This window comes from Aristolochia californica, unplaced genomic scaffold, assembly GCF_029961685.1.
Source record: "Aristolochia californica isolate CCGP_79_NKW_82.1479 unplaced genomic scaffold, dmAriCali1.0.hap1 SCAF_4, whole genome shotgun sequence".
Classification (NCBI taxonomy): Eukaryota; Viridiplantae; Streptophyta; class Magnoliopsida; order Piperales; family Aristolochiaceae; genus Aristolochia; species Aristolochia californica.
In genome coordinates this window covers 4,299,884-4,323,935 of record NW_027182103.1, presented here as the reverse complement: position 1 = coordinate 4,323,935, position 24,052 = coordinate 4,299,884, and the positions used below count along the sequence as shown (strand labels likewise).

General features: G+C 40.6%; 1 protein-coding gene across 1 annotated transcript; it reads left to right on the top strand.

Moving 5' to 3' along the window:
• The first annotated feature begins 3,692 nt into the window (after nt 1-3,692).
• LOC137962459 (gamma carbonic anhydrase-like 1, mitochondrial) lies at nt 3,693-21,796 on the top strand. The gene is made up of 2 exons (XM_068809332.1): nt 3,693-4,181; nt 21,241-21,796. The coding sequence occupies exons 1-2, from the start codon at nt 3,788-3,790 to the stop codon at nt 21,615-21,617; spliced, it is 771 nt and encodes a 256-aa protein (XP_068665433.1). The 5' UTR covers nt 3,693-3,787; the 3' UTR covers nt 21,618-21,796.
• Nucleotides 21,797-24,052: the final 2,256 nt, after the last annotated feature.

The following is a 24,052-nucleotide window of genomic DNA, read 5'->3' as shown; positions in this document are numbered from 1 at the left end:
TAAAGCTAAAAAAAGCTCAACCGAGAATCACCTGAGAGATCATATCAGGAAGAAAGAAACTCTTATTGATCAAAACAGCAGTTTACAAGTGGAAAATAGATAAATCTACCTCCGGATTTATACAAACCTACACGATAGATTTACACCTCACCCGTCTTTTCTTAACAAAATGAAACTAGTCTTCAAGGGCTTGGCATTCATGGAAGAAACTGGATATTTGAGGCTAGATTTTGCTTTGTTAATAAACAGACCTTGCTTGGATCTCTTCCAACTTGCTCCTATCAGAATTGACCCTTTCAAGCTTAAACCTCTCTTGAACATAAGAAATGTAGCTCGCTGCCTTCTTGTCAACACTGTCATCGCCATTTTCTGGAACGACAGTAGCCCCACGAACTTGGCCAACTGTGTCTCCACTTCCATCCATTTTCATGAACGCTGACTTCTGCTTCACCGGAGGAAAGGAGTACTCAACAGACGGCATCGGTGACGACCGGCTGGGATTGACCTTGCTACTGTATTGCATGGGGATGGAAGCCTTAGTCCCCCTGTGGAAGAACAGTGGCAGCTTGGACTTGAAGAACCCTCTTGGCTTGCGGTTTGCTTCCATTTTTGCTTCAATCAGGTTTCTTGCTGTTTGAATGGTGCTTGCAGTTGCAGTGCTTCTGTAACACTAGCAAGGTGGCTATTTATAGAATCTGAAACTGTTTATAATGCTGAACAGCCCAGATGAGATAAACACAAGAGTGGGCCATGACTCCTGAGCTTCATACTATTGATTACAGAACTTCTTTTCAGGGGAGACGTGCAAGTAATCCTGAGACAGCCAGATATATTCTAAGATACCCATTTAATAGGAGCTTGAAAAGATATGAAAGATTTGGATAATACAATGGGATACTTCACATGAAAAAGAAAAGATCTAGCTTTTAGTTATCCATAACTTAGCTTCTAGCCTTCGATTTACATATACAACATAGGGAGGGTTATTCCTGTTAAGCTTTTCCACAAAATTATGCAAATGAAGCTTCTTAAGTTCATTTCACAGATGAATATCTTAAAGATTGATAGGAATGAGTAGATAAGCACAAAGTCCCTTTCAAATCCTTACCAGCTTGTCAAGAATAACAAAAGAGACCACCTTATCTTCCCATTCAAATGGTTTCAATGACCGCAACATTGTGAACTGGGATCAACTCATGCAAATCTGTCTCTTGTTCCTCTGATGCCTGCCCCTGGTGTTCTGAAACGCAGTGTCTCTATTACTGCTGCAACTTGCCTGTGCTGCTTTACGGAGACATTTACCTGACACAAGGACAGATTGCTATTCCTGACGAAATTTGTTCACAGATAAGACTATTCTTTCTCATCAAAAAATGACTTGACGCATGGACAAGTGGGACTTTTGATTCTTTGAGGATTTCACGAAGCCACCTGATGATGGACTAGGAAGCATTTTAAAAGGATCTCTCCCTCCTTCATTGGATAAAAAGGTTGCATCTGCTTTCCTTTGGCAAACTTCTGGCTTCTGGGCTTGTGAGGTTGTGCCCTAATGATTTGATTAGCATCTGGTAATCTCATTTTATAATCACAACTTTTCTTTTTTTATTCTCTTTAAAGACCAATTATGGCCAACACCAAATGTTTAGCTCTGGTAATGTCTTTCTTACCATGAGATGTTCCTTGAGAGCTTCTTTCACCCTCACCCACAGGAAAAATCAAGAGTTTGTTATCGTTAGAAACTTAGGATATAATCAGAGCAGTTTGTGTGGGAACCAGAGAAAGGTTTCCATTGGATCAAAGGATTTGAAAAGCTAAAAGGGCTCCTATTTTGCTTCTTTATTTTTCTCATTTGCCTCATCCCAAACAAAGCTAATGTGTTCCAATGGTTCCATGAACCCCTCCCAAACCTATCCTATATCTTACAAAATATTTCAGACTAATTTTTAGATATAATCTCTCTTAGATTTCATATATTCTCGATATGATTATAGTCACATTGAAAGTAGAATAGATAGTCAATAAGCTTTTACGAAACCATTATTAAAAATAAAAAAATGTATAACACCTTTTTTGTTGAGAAACAAGATGGGAGCTCTTATCGGTCTTCCTCCCTGCTCTTTAGGAAGAAAGGGCACTCCGAGTTAGGAGGAAAGAAGAAGAGAAGAGAAGGCAACCTCCTCGTTGTCATGAATAAGAAGACAATGTCATCCTCCTCCATGAGGAAAGAGATATCTAAAGATGAAAAGAGAGGAGGGGAAAGTTTTTCCGACGACCAATGTCGCTCCACTTTATGTAGAAAGAGATGGGATGGTCCCCTCAAATAAGTTCAACTTATTGCCACCTCTATTCTTCTAATAAGATCATGTTTGTCTGCTAGATTCTAATTATTTGATTGTATTTTAAAATACGCTCTCTAAGTAGCAATATCTTCTAAGAGGATCAAACTTGAAAATTACCATTATTTTGTATATCCATATTATGGTACTAGCTAAAATATACGATCTGTTTGAGGTTCTTACGAAATTCCCTTGAACATTTAGGCTATAGATATTAAAATAGTTTTACAAGTTAATATATACTATAATGTTGCTTAATAACCTCCATGTGTTAGTACAAATTTTTTTTCTATGTTTCTTCATGATTTTCTTGTCTACAAGATTCATAATTTATTATTATTATTATAATTTTTATTTAAAATAATAGGTAAAAGTTTCCAAAAATAAAAATAAAAAGGTGGTAACAATTTAAGAAATTAAATTTCTAGATGCATTTTAAATCTAATCAAACTGCACAAAAAATTGTGGGAACTCAAAAAGGTTCCTTGGTATAGATATTGGTATGTGACAGTCGATGTTATCTTATTAGAAAATGAAATCAGGGTTATCCATTCATGTAGGTCTACATGAGAAGACAACCTAGGCAACTTTGATTCCTTCTCTTGTTTGAAACTCAGCTATGGAGGTATCAAAGATTACGTGGTTGGTGTATGTGAAATAGAATATGTTTTGTATAGTAATGGGCATATGGTAATACCAATAGAATAGGAAGGAGGCAAGAACCTATGGAGGTTAGTCTTTCCCTCTTCTAATAGACTTATTTATTTATTTTCTATTTTTTATTCTTTTGAAAGAATATTAATTTTGTCACATTTTCTTTTCTTATTTATTTATCTCTTAAATTGATTTTATTTATGAGGCCCGATCCAATACGAAATCGATTTCGTGCAAAAAAGAAGAAATCGGGTTTTTGGCCAACGGTGGAGCATCCTCCTCTTCGCCCTTTTTCTTTCTCCTGCCCGATCGAGATCCAAAGCCATGCTCCTTGAGAGTCGAGCAAGAGAGTGATAATATCGAATGGCCAAAACCCAATTTTGTATTTTTCGCATGAAATCGGGTTCGTATTGGATCAGGCCTCTTTATTTATTTATACTTAATATATTAATTATAGAATATGTGATATAATTATGTTATTATTTTTTACAAAAAATATTTAATTTTATTAATTATATTTTACTTACAATTGTTCTTTAAAATTTTATTATATACTAATTTATATATTTTAAAATTTTAAAATTTAATTTAATGTTATATACTTATTTTATTTTTGTTTTGTATAGTTAGGCCCAGATGGCAGCCCACTTTTCAATCACACGGATGCATGTACCCTCTTTTGTTCTGTTTTAGTGAGACGCAGAACGTCAGAGCTCTCGCTCAGACCCAGGTTCGATTTCTTGCTTCATTTTCATTTTACTTTCTCCCCCGAGGCAACCAAGCAAAAAAACTCAGAAATGGCAACTCTTGCTCGTTTGACCAGAAAAACCCTAGCTGTTCATCGAATGCTAAAGCCCTCTATTCCCTCTTCATCTGCCCTCCTCTCGCGCAACTACTCTGCCGAACCGGCAAAAGCAACAACTTCCCCACCCCCGACGACATCTGACCGTGTAAAATGGGACTACAGAGGGCAGAGGAGGATAATACCGCTTGGCCAGTGGGTCCCGAAAATCGCAGTCGATGCGTATGTGGCGCCCAATGTCGTCCTCGCCGGGCAGGTGAGGGTTTACGACAGGGCCTCCGTTTGGAATGGAGCTGTGCTTCGTGGAGATCTCAATAAGATTACAGTTGGATTCTGCTCCAGTGTGCAGGAGCGTTGTGTAATACACGCTGCCTGGTCTTCACCTACAGGTTAGAATTGTGTTCCTATGAAAATCTTGTTGATTTGGGGGCTATTGTGATCCGATAAATGATCTACTTGGAAAGAGAAAATAAAAACACATCGAAGGGATCTTAGCATCCTAAACGCATAGAACTTTAGGAACTTTTTGCATGTCCTCTACTTATAAATTACATATATACAAACACTAAAAGAGTAGTAGCTAAATCACTGGCAGTTAGCTTACACGTCCCGGTTAGTTGTAAAGAAATGGGAGTGCTGAATCAGAAGAAAGGAAATTAAAACTACTATAATAACCAAGAGGAGGCAATGTTGTATGAACCTCCCCTGCAATTGTGACAGGTTTCCTGTTTTAGACATGACGTCTCTGTGTAACTTCTAGTCAGCACATCCAAGACTACTTCTGAGTATGAAGGACACTTTCCACTTAAATCTCAGTGAAGTTTCTACCTCTGTTCAATGCAGAGTGTCTGGCAAAAGTTGCTTCTGGTTCAACATGTAGACATCCTTCTTCAGTAACCTGTCCCAACTTTTGCATTTAACAGGATGCCTGAAAGACAAGATGCCTATTAGCATCTGAAGGTAGTCCTGATTTGCAAGCTACTTTACCAACCTGATGCAGGATTCTGAGTGGACTGAAATAATGAGAGCTTTAAATGTTTTCAAGCTGCAATGCAGAGTTGACAGTAGGGGCATAATTTTAGGTAAACTCAATCACCTTCGTAAAATTCTTTATCCCTTCATTTTCAGTCTGAAAAGTCATCGGTGCAGGTTTGGCAACAATGAGATGTTCATTTAAAAGACAAAAAAATCATCTGTTGATCTTAAATAGCTGCAACTTTGGATGTTCCTTTCACTTAGGTGATAATGAAGGAGTAAATCTATGGTTTGCTTCAAAAGGTTACCTTTTAGTGATAACCTGTACTGTAAGATGTGGGTTTTCAGATCCTTTTTTTAGGGTAATTTCCAGGTAATCATCTCAACTAGTTTCTGCTGATCTCAAGATCAGTTTGATGATGTGCAAGTGAAATAACTCTTGCCAAAAACTACTAGAGAGATCTCAATCAAGGAAGTTCTCAAACATGATTGAGAAAATTTCTGCAACCTTTTATAGGTCTATGGGGATGAGATAGTGCAAGAAATGGGCATATTTTGTAAAGCTCTTCACATTAACTAGAATAACATCTTCCCTGTTGGAAATAGGAAGTCCTTTCGTAAAATCTGTAGCAGTTTCTGACCTGTGAAATTCATTTATTGGAAGAGGCTGTAGAAGACTAGTAGGATACTCATTCAGGGGTTTGACACAAAGTTAGTGTCTTTGCATTGTTCTAGCCTTCATGGTTCCCTATTGTACTCTTATGATTAACTTGCAGAACCTGGAAACATAGATGATAGTTGGGTGATTGGAAGGGTTGGTCATTGTGTAGTTTGTGACTAACACAATCTCTTGTTCCTGCTTGTAAGGTGTGGAATAGATCTTGATATTCTTAATCTTTCTTTGCCCTTGACATAAGGAACTAAACCATGCTGGACTATAAGAAGAAGTTGTCCGCAGACCAGGAGTTTCATCTTGACAAGATGAGGCATCTGCTGCCTCATTTTGTGCACCTTCATGTGCATTGTAAAATCATAACCAAGCAACTTTGAAGCTGTTTCTCCTGTGATGGACCAGTATCCCTTTGATAGAGTATTTCCATCTTTGTTGACTGGTCTTTGTTGGTCCCCAAGTCAACTCAAAGAGGGGGCATATTTTTTTTTTCATTTTTGTGAAAGGACAGAAATTTTATCAAAGAAAAGGAGAAACAGAGCTGAGGCTAGGCGTCAACAAGGCCATAAAAAAAAGGAATCAGGACGTGACAAACTGGTAACAATCTGTAAATCTGAAAGGTTATAACTGATTTAGCTAATCGATCACCTAGATCATTTGCTTCTCTTGGCACACGAGACCACATGACTCTGCAATCAAGAATTTCTTCAAATTGAAGACCTTGCAAATGATCTAGCTGAGTGTGACAAGGAACATAAGCAGGTAAAAGAAGGGCGAAGAAGGCAAGGATGCTGACGGAGGAAATGAAAGAGATGCAACCACAAGAAAACAAAAAGAGCAAGAAGGAAGACAACAACCTAGTCATTCCCAAGATGCAACCTTGAAGACCCCTCATCACCAAGACGAAGGACAAGGTTGGCAAGTTGTCCAACCAAAGCAGGCAGACAACGACACCGCATCAACAAACGAGATGAATCCCTCAATGGCTCCCTCTTTTTAGCTGGAAACACAACCTTCTCCAAACCTTCTCCATCCACAAAGCAACTGACAGTTCCAACCAACTAATCCAACTAAAAGCTAAAATCGCAGAGAAACGATCTTTCATCTCCATTCTTGCGGTAGCATGCTCAACTTTCGTCCAACAATTTGAGAAAGCTACATTTGGATGCAACATTGGAAGACGAACAAGAGAACTATGGACTGGAAGACTCGTCTTCTATCTCACCATTTTCCAATACAACCTCCTTACCAAATGCAAGATAACACAATGTCGAGAAGGCTCGATCATGTTGCGCATCTATATCCCGAAGCACCCCAACTCTGGCTTTGGATGGAATGCGGTCATTGATAGCATCTGCAAGCTCACCCCAACTGAACCTCTTGAGAAGTAGGCAACCCCAGTAAGGATAACAAGTTGTCCAACCAAAGCAGGCAGACAACGACACCGCATCAACAAACGAGATGAATCCCCCAGTGGCTCCCTCTTTCTAGCTGGAAACACAACCTTCTCCATCCACAAAGCAACTGACAGTTCCAACCAACTAATCCAACTAATAGCTAAAATTGGAGAGAAACGATCTTTCATCTCCATTTTTGCGGTAGCATGCTCAACTTTCGTCCAATAACTTGAGAAGCTACATTTGGATGCAACATTGGAAGAGGAACAAGAGAACTATGGACTGGAAGACTCGTCTTCTACCTCACCATTTTCCAAATACAACCTCCTTACCAAATGCAAGATAACACAATGTCGAGAAGGCTCGATATGTTGCGCATCTATATCCCGAAGCACCCCAACTCTGGCTTTGGATGGAATGCGGTCATTGATAGCATCTGCAAGCTCACCCCAACTGAACCTCTTGAGAAGTAGGCAACCCCAGTAAGGATAAGAAGTTGTCCAACCAAAGCAGGCAGGCAATGACACCGCATCAACAAACGAGATGAACCCCCCAGTGGCTCCCTCTTTCTAGTTGGAAACACAATCTTCTCCATCCACAAAGCAACTGACAGTTCCAGTCAACTAATCCAACTATTAGCTAAAATTGCAGAGAAACGATCTTTCATCTCCATTCTTGCGGTAGCATGCTCAACTTTCGTCCAACAACTTGAGAAAGCTACATTTGGATGCAACATTGGAAGACGAACAAGAAAACTATGGACTGGAAGACTTGTCTTCTACCTCATCATTTTCCAATACAACCTCATTACCAAATGCAAGATAACACAATGTCGAGAAGGCTCGATCATGTTGCACATCTATATCCCGAAGCACCCCAACTTTGGCTTTGGATGGAATGCGGTCATTGATAGCATCTGCAAGCTCACCCCAACTGAACCTCTTGAGAAGTAGGCAACCCCAGTAAGGATGACAAGTTGTCCAACCAAAGCAGGCAGACAACGACACCGCATCAACAAACGAGATGAATCCTCTAGTGGCTCCCTCTTTCTAGTTGGAAACACAACCTTCTCCATCCACAAAGCAACTGACAGTTCCAGCCAACTAATCCAACAAATAGCTAAAATCGGAAAGAAATGATCTTTCATCTCCATTCTAGCGGTAGCATGCTCAACTTTTGTCCAACAACTTGAGAAAGCTACATATGGATGCAACATTGGAAGACAAACAAGAGAACTATGGACTGGAAGACACGTCTTCTACCTCACCATGTTCCAATACAACCTCATTACCAAATGCAAGATAACACAATGTCGAGAAGGCTCGATCATGTTGCGCATCTATATCCCGAAGTGCCCCAACTCTGGCTTTGGATGGAATGCGGTCATTGATAGCATATGCAAACTCACCCCAACTGAACCTCTTGAGAAGTAGGCAACCCCAGTAAGGATGACAAGTTATCCAACCAAAGCAGGCAGACAACGACACCGCATTAACAAACGAGATGAATCCCCCAGTTGCTCCCACTTTCTAGTTGGAAACACAACCTTCTCCATCCACAAAGCAACTGACAGTTCCAACCAACTAATCCAACTAATAGCTAAAATTGGAGAGAAACGATCTTTCATCTCCATTCTTGCGGTAGCATGCTCAATTTTATTCCAACAACTTGAGAAAGCAACATTTGGTTGCAACATTGGAAGAGGAACAAGAGAACTATGGACTGGAAGACTCGTCTTCAACCTCACCATTTTCCAATACAACCTCATTACCAAATGCAGGATAACACAATGTCGAGAAGGCTCGATCATGTTGCGCATCTATATCTCGAAGCACCCCAACTCTGGCTTTGGATGGAATGCGGTCATTGATAGCATTTGCAAGCTCACCCCAACTGAACCTCTTGAGAAGTAGGCAACCCCAGTAAGGATGACAAGTTGTCGAACCAAAGTAGGCAGACAACGACACCGCATCAACAAATGAGATGAATCCCTCAGTGGCTCCCTCTTTCTAGTTGGAAACACAACCTTCTCCATCCACAAAGCAATTGACAGTTCCAGCCAACTAATCCAACTAATAGTTAAAATTGGAGAGAAACGATCTTTCATCTCCATTCTTGCGGTAGCATGCTCAACTTTCGTCCAACAACTTGAGAAGCTACATTTGGATGCAACATTGGAAGACGAACAAGAGAACTATGGACTGGAAGACTCGTCTTCTACCTCACCATTTTCCAATACAACCTCATTACCAAATGCAAGATAACACAATGTCGAGAAGGCTCGATATGTTGCGCATCTATATCCCGAAGCACCCCAACTCTGGCTTTGGATGGAATGCGGTCATTGATAGCATCTGCAAGCTCACCCCATCTGAACCTCTTGAGAAGTAGGCAACCCCAGTAAGGATAAGAAGTTGTCCAAACAAAGCAGGCAGACAACGACACCGCATCAACAAACGAGATGAATCCCCCAGTGGCTCCCTCTTTCTAGTTGGAAACACAACCTTCTCCATCCACAAAGCAACTGACAGTTCCAGTCAACTAATCCAACTAATAGCTAAAATTGCAGAGAAACGATCTTTCATCTCCATTCTTGCGGTAGCATGCTCAACTTTCGTCTAACAACTTGAGAAAGCTACATTTGGATGCAACATTGGAAGACGAACAAGAGAACTATGGACTAGAAGACTTGTCTTCTACCTCATCATTTTCCAATACTACCTCATTACCAAATGCAAGATAACACAATGTCGAGACGACTCGATCATGTTGCACATCTATATCCCGAAGCACCCCAACTTTGGCTTTGGATGGAATGCGGTCATTGATAGCATCTGCAAGCTCACACCAACTGAACCTCTTGAGAAGTAGGCAACCCCAGTAAGGATGACAAGCTGTCCAACCAAAGCAGGCAGACAACGACACCGCATCAACAAACGAGATGAATCCGCCAGTGGCTTCCTCTTTCTAGTTGGAAACACAACCTTCTCCATCCACAAAGCAACTGACAGTTCCAGCCAACTAATCCAACAAATAGCTAAAATTGGAGAGAAACGATCTTTCATCTCCATTCTAGCGGTAGCATGCTCAACTTTTGTCCAACAACTTGAGAAAGCTACATATGGATGCAACATTGGAAGACAAACAAGAGAACTATGGACTGGAAGACTCGTCTTCTACTTCACCATTTTCCAATACAACCTCATTACCAAATGCAAGGTAACACAATGTCGAGAAGGCTTGATCATGTTGCGCATCTATATCCCGAAGTGCCCCAACTCTGGCTTTGGATGGAATGCGGTCATTGATAGCATCTGCAAACTCACCCCAACTGAACCTCTTGAGAAGTAGGCAACCCTAGTAAGGATGACAAGTTGTCCAACCAAAGCAGGCAGACAACGACACCGCATCAACAAACGAGATGAATCCCCCAGTTGCTCCCTCTTTCTAGTTGGAAACACAACCTTCTCCATCCACAAAGCAACTGACAGTTCCAACCAACTAATCCCACTAATAGCTAAAATTGGAGAGAAACGATCCTTCATCTCCATTCTTGCGGTAGCATGCTCAATTTTATTCCAACAACTTGAGAAAGCTACATTTGGATGCAACATTAGAAGACGAACAAGAGAACTATGGAATGGAAGACTCGTCTTCTACCTCACCATTTTCCAATACAACCTCATTACCAAATGCAAGATAACACAATGTCGAGAAGGCTCGATCATGTTGCGCATCTATATCCCGAAGCACCCCAACTCTGGCTTTGGATGGAATGCGGTCATTGATAGCATTTGCAAGCTCACCCCAACTGAACCTTTTGAGAAGTAGGCAATCCCAGTAAGGATGACAAGTTGTCGAACTAAAGCAGGCAGACAACGACACCGCATCAACAAACGAGATGAATCCCTCAGTGGCTCCCTCTTTCTAGTTGGAAACACAACCTTCTCCATCCACAAAGCAACTGACAGTTCCAGCCAACTAATCCAACTAATAGTTAAAATTGGAGAGAAACGATCTTTCATCTCTATTCTTGCGGTAGCATGCTCAACTTTCTTCCAACAACTTGAGAAAGCCACATTTGGATGCAACATTGGAAGATGAACAAGAGAACTATGGACTGGAAGACTCGTCTTCTACCTCACCATTTTCCAATACAACCTTATTACCAAATGCAAGATAACACAATGTCGAGAAGGCTCGATCATGTTGCGCATCTATATCCCGAAGCACCCCTACTTTGGCTTTGGATGGAATGCGGTCATTGATAGCATTTGCGAGCTCACCCCAACTGAACTTCTTGAGAAGTAGGCAACCCCAGTAAGGATGACAAGTTGTCGAACCAAAGCAGGCAGACAATGACACCGTATCAACAAACGAGATGAATCCCCCAGTGGCTCCCTCTTTCTAGTTGGAAACACAACCTTCTCCATCCACAAAGCAACTGACAGTTCCAGCCAACTAATCCAACTAATAGTTAAAATTGGAGAGAAACGATCTTTCATCTCCATTCTTGCGGTAGCATGCTCAACTTTCTTCCAACAACTTGAGAAAGCCACATTTGGATGCAACATTGGAAGATGAAGAAGAGAACTATGGACTGGAAGACTCGTCTTCTACCTCACCATTTTCCAATACAACCTCATTACCAAATGCGAGATAACACAATGTCGAGAAGGCTCGATCATGTTGCGCATCTATATCCCGAAGCACCCCTACTTTGGCTTTGGATGGAATGCGGTCATTGATAGCATTTGCGAGCTCACCCCAATTGAACTTCTTGAGAAGTAGGCAACCCCAGTAAGGATGACAAGTTGTCGAACCAAAGCAGGCAGACAATGACACCGCATCAACAAACGAGATGAATCCCCCAGTTGCTCCCACTTTCTAGTTGGAAACACAATCTTCTCCATCCACAAAGCAACTGATAGTTCCAGCTAACTATTCCAACTAATAGCCAAAATTGGAGAGAAACGATCTTTCATCTCCATTCTTGCGGTAGCATGCTCAACTTTCGTCCAACAACTTGAGAAAGCTACATTTGGATGCAACATTGGAAGACGAACAAGAGAACTATGGACTGGAAGACTCGTCTTCTACCTCACCATTTTCCAATACAACCTCATTACCAAATGCGAGATAACACAATTTCGAGAAGGCTCGATCATGTTGCGCATCTATATCCCGAAGCACCCCAACTTTGGCTTTGGATGGAATGCGGTCATTGATAGCATCCGCAAGCTCACACCAACTGAACCTCTTGAGAAGTAGGCAATCCCAGTAAGGATGACAAGTTGTCCAACCAAAGCAGGTAGACAACGACACCGCATCAACAAACGAGATGAATCCCCCAGTGGCTCCCTCTTTCTAGTTGGAAACACAACCTTCTCAATCCACAAAGCAACTGATAGTTCCAGCCAACTAATCCAACTAATAGCTAAAATTAGAGAGAAACGATCTTTCATCTCCATTCTTGCGGTAGCATGCTCAACTTTCGTCCAACAACTTGAGAAAGCTACATTTGGATGCAACATTGGAAGACGAACAAGAGAACTATGTACTGGAAGACTCGTCTTCTACCTCACCATTTTCCAATACAACCTCATTACCAAATGCAAGATAACACAATGTCGAGAAGGCTCAATCATGTTGCGCATCTATATCCCGAAGCACCCCAACTTTGGCTTTGGATGGAATGCGGTCATTGATAGCATCTGCAAGCTCACCCCAACTGAACCTCTTGAGAAGTAGGCAACCCCAGTAAGGATGACAAGTTGTCCAACCAAAGCAGGCAGACAACGACACTGCATCAACAAACGAGATGAATCCCCCAGTGGCTCCCTCTTTCTTGTTGGAAACACAACCTTCTCCATCCACAAAGCAACTGATAGTTCCAGCCAACTAATCCAACTAATAGCTAAAATTGGAGAGAAACGATCTTCCATCTCCATTCTTGCAGTAGCATGCTCAACTTTCATCCAACAACTTGAGAAAGCTACATTTGGATGCAACATTGGGAGACGAACATGAGAACTATGGACTGGAAGACTCTGTCTTCTACCTCACCATTTTCCAATACAACCTCATTACCAAATGCAAGATAGCACAATGTCGAGAAGGCTCGATCATGTTGTGCATCTATATCCTGAAGCACCCCAACTCTGGCATTGGATGGAATGTGATCGTTGATAGCATCTGCATGCTCGCCCCAACTGAACCTCTTGAGAAGTAGGCAACCCCAGTAAGGATGGCAAGTTGTCCAACCAAAGCATGCAGACAAGGTTGGCAAGTTGTCCAACCAAAGCAAGCAGACAAGATAGGCAAGTTGTCCAACCAAAGCAAGCAGACAACGACATCGCATCAACAAATGAGATGAATCCCCCAGTGGCTCCCTCTTTCTCGTTGGAAACACAATCTTCTCTATCCACAAAGCAACTGACAGTTCCAGCCAACTAATCCAACTAATAGCTAAAATTGGAGAGAAACGATCTTTCATCTCCATTCTTGCGGTAGCATGCTCAGCTTTCGTCCAACAACTTGAGAAAGCTACATTTGGATGCAACATTGGAAGACTAACAACAGAACTATGGACTGGAAGACTCGTCTTCTACCCACCATTTTCCAATACAACCTTATTATCAAATGCAAGACAGCACAATGTCGAGAAGGCTCGATCATGTTGCGCATCTATATCCCGAAGCACCCCAACTCTGGCTTTGGATGGAATGCGGTCATTGATAGCATTTGCAAGCTCACCCCAACTGAACCTCTTGAGAAGTAGGCAACCCCAGTAACCACCCCCCATTTTCCCCCTCTGCCAATCTCAAGTCATGCCAACAAACCCACTCAAACAACCCCAATACCCCCCTTAGCCTCTCCTGCCTGAACCAATGATACCACAACTGATCCCATGCATCTTACCAACAACTTACCTGCCAAATTCTTAATTGAGGGAAGAGAAAACTATCTCTCTTCCTAATTATCACGGTTGACAACAACCTGGATGATGTTTCTTGCATTTCCACTTGGCTCTCTGAAGCTCTTTAGCTTGATCACAATCCCTTCCACTTCGATTTGGGCTCCCATTATTGGCTCTTCTACTTCCACATGATAAAAGAAAAAGAGGCCTCTGCCAAATTACCAGACTCAACAAGATTAAAGAAGTGACATCCATTGGCCCCAACCATCCCTTTGGTCAATGGCTAAACATACGGGGACTGCCTGCTGAGCTTTGGCATGACCAAACCTTCGTTCAAATCACCAAGACTTTTGGTAAACTGGAATGCCTTGATGAAATCACTGTGCAAAGAACCCGACGATTTTAATATTCATCATCCCGCGCAAACATTGACAAGGATCTACTGCTCTCAATATCACTGTTGGGGACACTTCTTCTACATCAAAATCATCTTCGAAGAGCTATTCTTCGAACAAAAGCAGTCCACCATTCATTTGGGAAGACAAAACTGAGTGCACTAGTCCTTTAGCGCTTTTCCTTGGTGCGAAGGGGTTGACTCAAACCACACTAATACCAACATACACATGGAGTGGCTCATCCACATCTCTCCTGCGTCCCAATCCATTTCAAATTCAAACTTCCACTTTTCAAATCTTCCACTACCCCTCCTGCCACCCTACCATAATTGGAGTGGTCTATAAACGCAAGCTCCCAGAAGTTAACGACGATTTGGGAGTACCAAAAGCAAAGAAGAAATGGTTTTGCTCTCATGGAACATTCAAGGAATTGGGTCTCAATGAAAAGGAGATGCCATGCAACATCTCCTGGCCTCCACTAATGCCTTCGTCATCATTATTCAAGACACCAAGACCCAATGCATGGATGACCTGATTGCCCATGACCTGTGGAATTGCTCAACCCTTGCCTAGGTAGCAGTCAATGCGATAGGCCATTCGGTAGGGATTCTTATTCTTTGGAACACAAACCATATTGATGTGCATGATGAACATATTGGCTCATACTCTATTGGCCTGAAAATTTGGGACTAAAGCACTGGTAACACATGAAGCTTAGCTGACATCTATGGACCAACACACTATAGGGGCTGGAGCAAATTTTGGGAGGATCTATCCAACCTATCCCAACAGTGGCAACTACCTTGGCTTTTGGCAAGTGATTTCAATGCAATTCGCTTCTACAGCGAGAAATCTCCTCCTTGCCGTTGTATCCCCTCTTCAATGCGGGAATTTACTGACTTCATCAAGGGATGTGAATTTGAGGAAATTGGCCTCTCTGGCAAGGCATGCACATGGTTTAGTGGGTAGCAGCATCAACCCATCCTCTCCAAGTTGGATCGCTTTCTTGCAAATAGCAACTAGCTCAACCTCTACCACCCAACAACTGGAAGAGTACTCAATCGTGCTAGCTCTGACCATTGGCCTATTCTCTTGGACACCAAAATTGGGCAATGGGGTCCTCAACCATTCCGATTTGAAAACTCATGGCTCCTTGAGAACCTCAACACCACTGACATTGTGGGATGGCGTTTTCCGCAAGGTTCAAGCTCATAAAAAAGGCCACCTCAAGTCATGGGCATTCAAGTGCTGAGCGTTTCCATTGTTGAGTAAGCTTCCCTCCTTGCTCAGATTGATGTTGTTGATGAGTTGGAAGAACAAGGACCACTTTCCCTTACTGAATTCCATGACCGAATCTCCCTTCAGAACAAATTCCAGACAATTACTCATAGTGAAAGATTTCATTGGAAATCGAGAGCTCGATTCAAGTGGTTAGCGGAAGGAGACGACAACACCAAGTTCCTTCACACGGTGGCTTGGGCTAGATGGAGGACTAATCAAATTATTTCGTTATGCATCAATAACGAAGTAACGTAGAATAAGACTTCTATTAAGTACGCTCTTCTCAGTTTTTTCACAGGTTTATACACGGAGGAATGTTCTGCCTGTCCTAAATTGCAGCATGTTCGTCTCTCAAGAACCCTGAACACTATTGCCTCCTTGCTTGAGTTGCTCTTCTCCATCAAAGAAATTGAGGCAGCTACCCTTGGTATGACCAATGACCGGGCACCTGGCCCCGATGATTTCAATGGCAAATTCTACAAGAGATGTTGGCTTACCATAAGGAGGATATCCTATCTATGTTCCACTCCTATCACTGTGGCATAACTTTCAAAAGCATTGGCACTTCCTTCATTGCTCTCATACCCAAGAATGAGATGGCAGAGAATCCTTGGGACTTTCGGCCCATAAGTCTCGTCTGGAGCCCTTACAAAGTCATTGCACGTCTACTTGCCCACAGACTCAAAGCCACAATGCCTATGATTATTCACAATGGTCAAGGTGCCTTCATTAAGGGCCGAACCATACATGACTTTGCCATGGCTGCCCATAAGATTCTTGATCATTTCAAGAGATCCGAGCGACAACATTTTGCTCTACAGCTTCTTGACCTTTTTTTTATGGAATGTGTGAATATTATAAAAAGAGGAAGAAATACAACCTATCTCTAAAGCTTGACCTTGGAAAAGGATTTTGATCGTGTCAACTGGAGCTCCTTGATGATCTTCTTGGGCAGATAGGATTTGGCAATCGTTGGAGATTCTAGATTAGGGGCTGCATATCATCAACATCCTACTCTCTCTTGCTCAATGGCACCGTGTGTGGGTGAAGCTACTACCCCTAATACATTAGCTACAACATCTGATTCTATTGATACATCCAAGGGACACACAGGGACTAGTAGAGGCAAAGGTAGAGATAATTCTGATATAGGACGAAGCCGAAGAGATGGTAAATCTGAGCTCAAGTGTGTTCACTGTGGACGCACCAGTCATTACTCAGATAGATGTTGGGTAAACTTTGGGAAGCCTACGTTGACAAATGCTATTACACATGAAGGTACAACATCAGGGTCTGAAACTACAATCCCATTTGGTGCTCCAGATGAATTACAGAAATTGATTCAACAACAACAACAAATCTCACTCCAGCAACAACAAATTTCTCAACGTATAGCACAATTGTCTATTCCCTCTGCATCCTTGGCACATATGGCTCTTCCTGCATGTATGTCTGCACTCTCAGTGTCTCATTCCTTATCTTGGGCTCTTGATTCCTGGTGCTCCCTTTAGATATCTCAAGATTCTTTGTGTAGCCTCTAGGTGAATCTTACATGGATGCTTCATGAAATAGCTCAGTGGAAATATGTTACTGAAATTTTTCAAGAATACAGTCTTCTGGGGGCTAAATCTGTGGAGGTAGCACTTGATCTTTATGATGATTAAAGTTCTGAAGTAAAAGATAAAACAATGTATTGAAGGCTAGTAGGCAAACTCATCTATGCTACAGTTCATTTGCAGTGAGTGTAGTGAGGCAATTCATGGAGCACCCACATAAGATTCACCTAGAGTTTGCACAAAGAATCTAGAGATATCTAAAGGGAGCACTGGGAAAAGGTCTCCTTTTCAAACCTAATAATCACTTGATTGAGACTTGCTCTATTGTTGACTATGCAGGCTCCAAGCTTGATAGAAAATCAACCACTGGATATTGTGTATTTCTGGGAGGAAATTTAGTCAGTTGGTAAAGTAAAACATAGAATGTTGTTGCTCAGTTTAGTGCAGAAGCTGAATATAGAGCAATGGCCCACACTGTCAATGAGCTAATGTGGATAAAATCTGTTGTCTAGGAATTTGGCCTCAATCAGAAGGATCCTATGACTACGTATTGTGATGACCCAGGCGGCAATCTTCATTGCTAATAATCCAATCTTTCATGAAAGAACAAAACATATAGAGGTAGATTGTCACTTCATCCGAGATGCAATAATGAGGAAAGTAGTAACTACTCCATATGTTCGGTCTGGTGATCAACTCGGTGATATCCTAACTAAAGCACTAGGAGAGCGTGAATTCCTGAACTTCTGTGGCAAGCATGGATTGTTCAACATATACTCTCCAACTCGAGGGAGAGTGTTGAAATACAAGAAAAGGGGTATTTTGGTCATTTTACATTGTCGTTATTTATATTTCTTGATGTAATCTTGTTCTACATGTCAAACCATGTCTATGGACCAAATTTCATGTAAAGGGGACACATAGAATAGGAGATATAGAGAATTAGGGTTTTTCATTTAAAGTAGGGGTAATATTGTAAGTTTTACTCAACCCACTCAACCCTAAGCTATAAATAAAAGCTTGGAGCGCCATTGCCTAGATGGGAGCCCTGTCGAAGTCTCCAATGATGCAGGAATGGCAGCTCCCTCGACAATCCTGGCTTGGCCGGATATGGCGTCTTTCATGATTCAGATGGTAATCAACTTTTGTCCTATTCTGCTCCTATGGGCATTTCTTACTCCATTGCTGCTGAGCTTCAAGCCCTCTTTAGAGGCTTCATCATCTTTCGTGAGCATTTCTCCGGGCCACTCCACATCGAGGGAGACTCTGCGGTGATTGTTGGATGGTTCTCCTCTCCCTGTTCCCCGCCATGGCGCCATTGGGATTTTATTACTCCATTATGGACATTCTTCCCCATATTACCTGTATTTGGTCTCGTGTTCCCAGATCTGCAAATTCTGTTGCAGATGGTTGTGCCAAGCAAGTGGCCTCTCTCCTTGCCCCTCTTGTAAAGGGGAGGCCTGCCTAATCTTTTTGCTTTGTTTCTGGTTTAATGAATTCATCACTTTCTATAAAAAAATAAAAAAATAAAAAATAGAAGTTGGGGGACGTGCAGGCCCCCCCATCTCAGTTTCTTTCTCAATCTTCAATCTTCTTTCCTCTTACTTTTTACAGAAGTCATTTGCAGAATCACCAGTTCCATTGCTGCTTGGTTGGGCACCCACAGAGAATTTGATAATTTTGTCGCCTCCTCTCTTTGTGACAATTGGTGCCTTGCCCAAATGTCTGCATGCAGACCTACAACCATGGTTGAATGGTCCCTTCACTTCCCAGGGTCATCAAGCAAAATTTTAATGGAAGTGCCTTGGGATGTCTTGGTGGTGGTGTGTTAGAAACCATGAGGGGGTTGTCCTTGCTTCCTACTCTGGCCCCACTGGACATGCTGATTCGACTACTGTTGAACTGATGGCACTTAAGCAAGATCTCCTCCTCTTTATTGAGAAACTTGGGTGGACAGCTTTGAGTCGAGGATGATTCCAAGGTGAGATTGAATGGTGCTCAACTCTATCTGACCCTGTGGAGGCATTAACAGACTTTTTATGAGATCCTTGATCTCTCCACTTCTGTCAATATTTCTTGGTTTCATGTTCCTTGTTCGGCCAACTATGTAGCTGACTATTATGCTAGGCACAGGGTCACCCTGCAATACCTCATTGTTTCAGGCTCTCACTTGCATAGGTTGTAATCTGTTTTGTTTGCTTGGTCTTTGCCTTTAATTAAATCTCACCTCTCTCTCTCTCTCAAAAAAAAAAAAAAAAAGAAAAAGAAAAAAAGATAAACAGTTAGCATAGATTTTCCTGTAAGTTGCCTGAAATGGACTAAAAAGAAAAACATTACAACATAAACTAAGAGTTGGCCATGTTCCATGAACTTCTTCTATGACCATAACACATAGTTTGAAGTGAACTTCAATTTGTTTGTTTCTGTTAATTTCTACTGTTTTCCTTTCCTGGCATTTATCTTACATGAGCAATCTATTAGTGCAATATGTCCTGTTCTTATCTGGTTAAAATTCTTAACATCACGTGTTTTTTCATTTTTTGCCAGAATAGGAGTTGTAGATTTAGGCCCCCTTTGTACCTTAGCGACGTGCCCAACTAACATTCATAATCGACTGAAAATGTATTAGTGCACATAGGAAGTTTGGGTTGGTGGAATTCACTTCACCTACATAATTCACATTACTGAACTCCAGCTTAAATGAGACAAAGTGAACTGACACATAGGTGGAGTTTTTTCTTTTCTTTGGATTAATGAGAATTTTAAGTCAACTTGAGATCACAACCTTAGATTTTATTTTAAAGATTTGTGGATCCTTATGTCTTTACCCCTAACTTAAGTACTTCTCATGAGATGTACACCACTCTGGAACTGAGATAATTTTCCCATTCCCTTGTTGATTTTTGTCTTGATACGGTAACGGCACCTTGGATTTAATCGCAAAAACTGTTTTTGAGTGGAATGCTCTGCAGTTTTCATTATGTTCTTCAGCAAATCTGGCTGCATTACTTATATGTTTTAGGCTTCTAAGTATTCTGGATCTTATTTCTGGTATAGCTGCACTTAGTTTTATGTTTCGACTTTTTCTCGTTTTTTGAACTTTGAAGCTGCACTTAGTTTTATGTTTCGACTTTTTCTCTTTTTTTGAACTATTAAGTACATCCTTTTTTGGTACCATGGAGGACATAGTTAAGAACAACCTGTACTTGTTAAACTTTTCACCCGGCATATTGAATAAGTGAGTGGTTGAGGGAAGTTTTTGCTCAGTTTTCTAGCTTTTTCATTTATAAATTGCCGATTTTCAAAGAGGAATTATGTTGATCACGTTTTGTGTGCAGAGTTGAAAATTTCTTACTTTCTAGTTTTGAACCATTTCAGTGAGGTCGGATATAAATTATATTTTAAACTTTTGCTGTATGAAATTTGCAGCTTGTGGATTTCTGAAATTCAGATGTTTCTCAATATGAAGTAGATTGGGGCGCTTAAAATTTATCAATTGAAGGTCTATGACGAGCATTCTTAGATATCTGCTCTAGAAAAAATTACAGATTGCCTACCTAATAAATAAATAACTTATAGAGTTTTCTTCTTTCTTTTTTAGGAATTAGTCAAATAGCATATATTCTTTTAATAAAATTACCTGCTTGAAGCTTCTGCATCATCTTCGAGAAGTTGCTTTCTGCTAACAGCGGGTTTGAATTTCTTATTGGAAGTCTGACCTAGACCAAGCCTCAATGTCAAGTACAATGGATTGAAAACTTTTTGTTCCTGGTAGCATTTTCTTTGATTTTGTGCTCAGTGCTTCAGTTGTTTTCTTCTTACCCTTTACTATTTTACAAATAAGAAAACTGTATTTATAGTTGTTGCTTCTTTAAAGGATATGCCCTTGATGTTAAACTATGGGCATTTAATGAGCTCTTTCTAGATGTAATATGGCTAGTATTTTTTTCTTTTTTCTTTTTTATTTTTCATGGAAGAACTTTTGTGTGAATTGTTAGTGGCACCTTTGCTGTCTCTAGAATGACGAGAGCAGTATGTACATAAGGAGAGAATTATCACCTTCATGGTTGCAGTGTTTTATCATATAACTGCTCTTGTTAACTTTGTAAAGTATCTGTATAATATATTGCCTTTTTCTGCGAATTCATTTTGGGGTGGATTCCATGAATTTTATCTAATGATGAATATTTTTAATCACTTGGTGGGAAGCAGGCAAAATTTGAATTAATGAATCGTGTTCTATTATATATGCCAGGACTGCCGGCTGAGACATCAATCGAGAGGTATGTGACTATTGGAGCTTACTCTCTATTGAGATCTTGCACGATTGAACCTGAGTGCATCATTGGACAGCACTCCATTCTTATGGAAGGTTCACTTGTGGAGACCCAGTCAATCCTTGAAGCAGGTTCTGTTGTCCCTCCTGGTAGGCGGATTCCAACCGGAGAGCTGTGGGCAGGAAACCCTGCGAGGTTTATCCGGACTCTAACCTATTCTGAGATCAAGGATATTCCGAAACTCGCCCTCGCAATAAATGACTTGAGTGGAAGCCATTTCTCAGAATTCCTGCCTTACTCCACGGTCTACCTGGAGGTAGAGAAATTGAAAAAGTCTATGGGAATACCTCTTTGAAGACCATTCTTCTGCTTTTCTTTTCTTTTCTTTTCATTTCCTTTTTTCTCCTGTATTAGTAGTGTCCCTGAAGATGGAAATAAAGACAAATCACACTTGCAAGTCAGTTGAATGAACTTGAGAACATAGCTGGTGTCTTTTCTTTTGTCAATGAGAGCAAGAGTTACCATTTACTTGAATTCTAATGCAGCATGTTCTATGTTTGGTGTGTTTAGAATTATGTTGTTGCCGTCTGTCTTTTGATGAAGATTGAAGAGGATATGTCAACAAATGCCTTTCCCTTCTATATTGAATCAGGTATAGATTTACCTTTCCTTTATTCAAATCTATTCAATTTAAACAGGTAAAAACTCTGATCTATATCCATTTTTGCCATCCTAATTATAAGATTATTCTTCAAGAAAATGCAGAAGATCTCCACTTGGCAGATCCACCCCTCTCCTCTCTTGTTGCTAAGGGAGACAAGGGGTGATAATTAAGAGCATTGAGAATGAAGCCCCATCTTTCCTCTCTTAAATTTTAAGTAGGTTACAAAGAGTGAAGCTCCCACAAAGTTCAAAATCTATGGTATATTACTTAAATTCACAACTATCCTCCCACTTTTGCAAGCTTATTAGACTCTCTAAGTAATTAAAAAAATATCCTAATGTCTCCAATGAGCTCTGAAAATCCAATGTGAGATGGAACCATCGTCTCCTATTCATATTTTATACGCAAACCTTTCATTCGACTCCTCAAGGCATGTGGTATCAACTGGAGTGCTTCTGGTAAAGCCGGAGTCTCGCTTGATAAAATTAGTGATGATAACAAATAATGAACACAATCACTAAGGCTACATTAGTGCCTCTGGTTGAAAATTTATGGCCCAAGAAAAACTAGAAATTTTTCCCCAGGATATACATTTTCAAGAAACCATTAGATAAAATCTTAGGAGAACAAGATGTGACAAAAAAACACGATGAATGAAAACAAGGCAATCAAAATTTTTTTTTCAAGCAACATAAGATTAAAATTTCTTGACCAAGGTTATTTGAAAAGTGGAGTTACAAACACCAACTTGAGAGAGAGTGTTAAAAGATACCCATGTATGTAGGGGTGGCATGACTAGTAAATAAGGAGAACTTTTATAGAGATGAAATAAAATTATAATTATACAAGTTGGTATATGTCCTCTTATGTCCTTTTTTTTTAAGCTTGTAGCCCTAAAGACATTGTAGTCATTGTAAATACCTTCTTACAACTAAAATACAACCTCAAGGCATAGGGTAGAATATTCAAGTTTCTTCCTCTTTGCTCAAATTCGTCCTTACACCTCTCTTTTCCTCTTTTTTCTTCTCCCTTGGTTTCTTCTCTCCTTTGACATCTTTTATGTTTATGTGTTGGCTCTAGAAATTAACACTTAACTAAAACTATCATGAACTGAGATTAAATGAGGAAAGGTCCAGATGTCTAAGTCTCACGTCTGCTCACCAAGACATGCATGCATGTAATGCTGTTCTGCTCCTCCTTCATAAGAATAAGTTGAAAGTTTCTGGATTCTATCGTTCCTACCATCCAGAACCTCTCGTCGATAAGACCTTGATTCAAGTTGAAGGATTTGTTTGAGAGGAGCTGGTGATCAGATAAAAGGATCACCTGTTTATAGAAATCGACAACAACAAAAACTGCAATTTGTCACCGTTGATGATTTCTGCTAGAGCAACGAGAATCTATTGCTCTGATCAGGCTATTTGCTCATCTGAAAGTTTTTCAGAAGCTCCCCTTCAATGAAGATGCAATTACATTCTGAAGCTCAGAACGTGGAAAATCCCAATCAGACTCAATCGGTAAGAGTTTGAATCTTTATCGCACTCATTCCTCCAGCGGGTTTCTTTACCTGATTCAGTAACAGGATTCAAGGTTGATTAAGAGCTAAGTAGGCACTCTTGTCTTGCTCTTACCTAGTTTCACAAAGGGACTTTTCAGTAACACTTGCCCACACAAGGACACGCAATTAGCAGTAACTAAGTAGACTTACCTAGACTCACAAAGGGACTTTCAAGCAACCCTAACATGAATTTACAGCTCACAATGACAAATAAGGTTTTCTAGCCTATACCGTCAGAGGAATTTCAGTAGCAAACTAAGTAACACAGCTTAGACTCACCAGGTTTTTATCAACAACTAATCTGATCTACCACAAACGCTTCTTTCGACAATTGGCAGAAAAGATGATTTTGCCTGCTCAAGGCTTGAAAGCAAGTGACCGTACATAGCCATCCATCCAAACTATTCTCAAATAAAAACCGAAGAAAAACTCACGAATGTACATGTTAAAAAAATAGAGTTAATTGGAATAAATAGTCAAAAGATTTTGAGTTTATTAGTTAAACAACAAGTTTCTGACTTTACTAGTTATTTTGAGATGAGCCTTAGACAACTTTTAAACTCTCCCT

Excerpts from the sequence above, each read along its gene's own strand:
- LOC137962459 (XM_068809332.1), top strand. The coding sequence starts at position 3,788 with ATGGCAACTCTTGCTCGTTTGACCAGAAAAACCCTAGCTGTTCATCGA. Across the intron at positions 4,182-21,240 it reads TGCCTGGTCTTCACCTACAG|GACTGCCGGCTGAGACATCA; the intron begins GTTAGAATTGTG and ends TATATATGCCAG.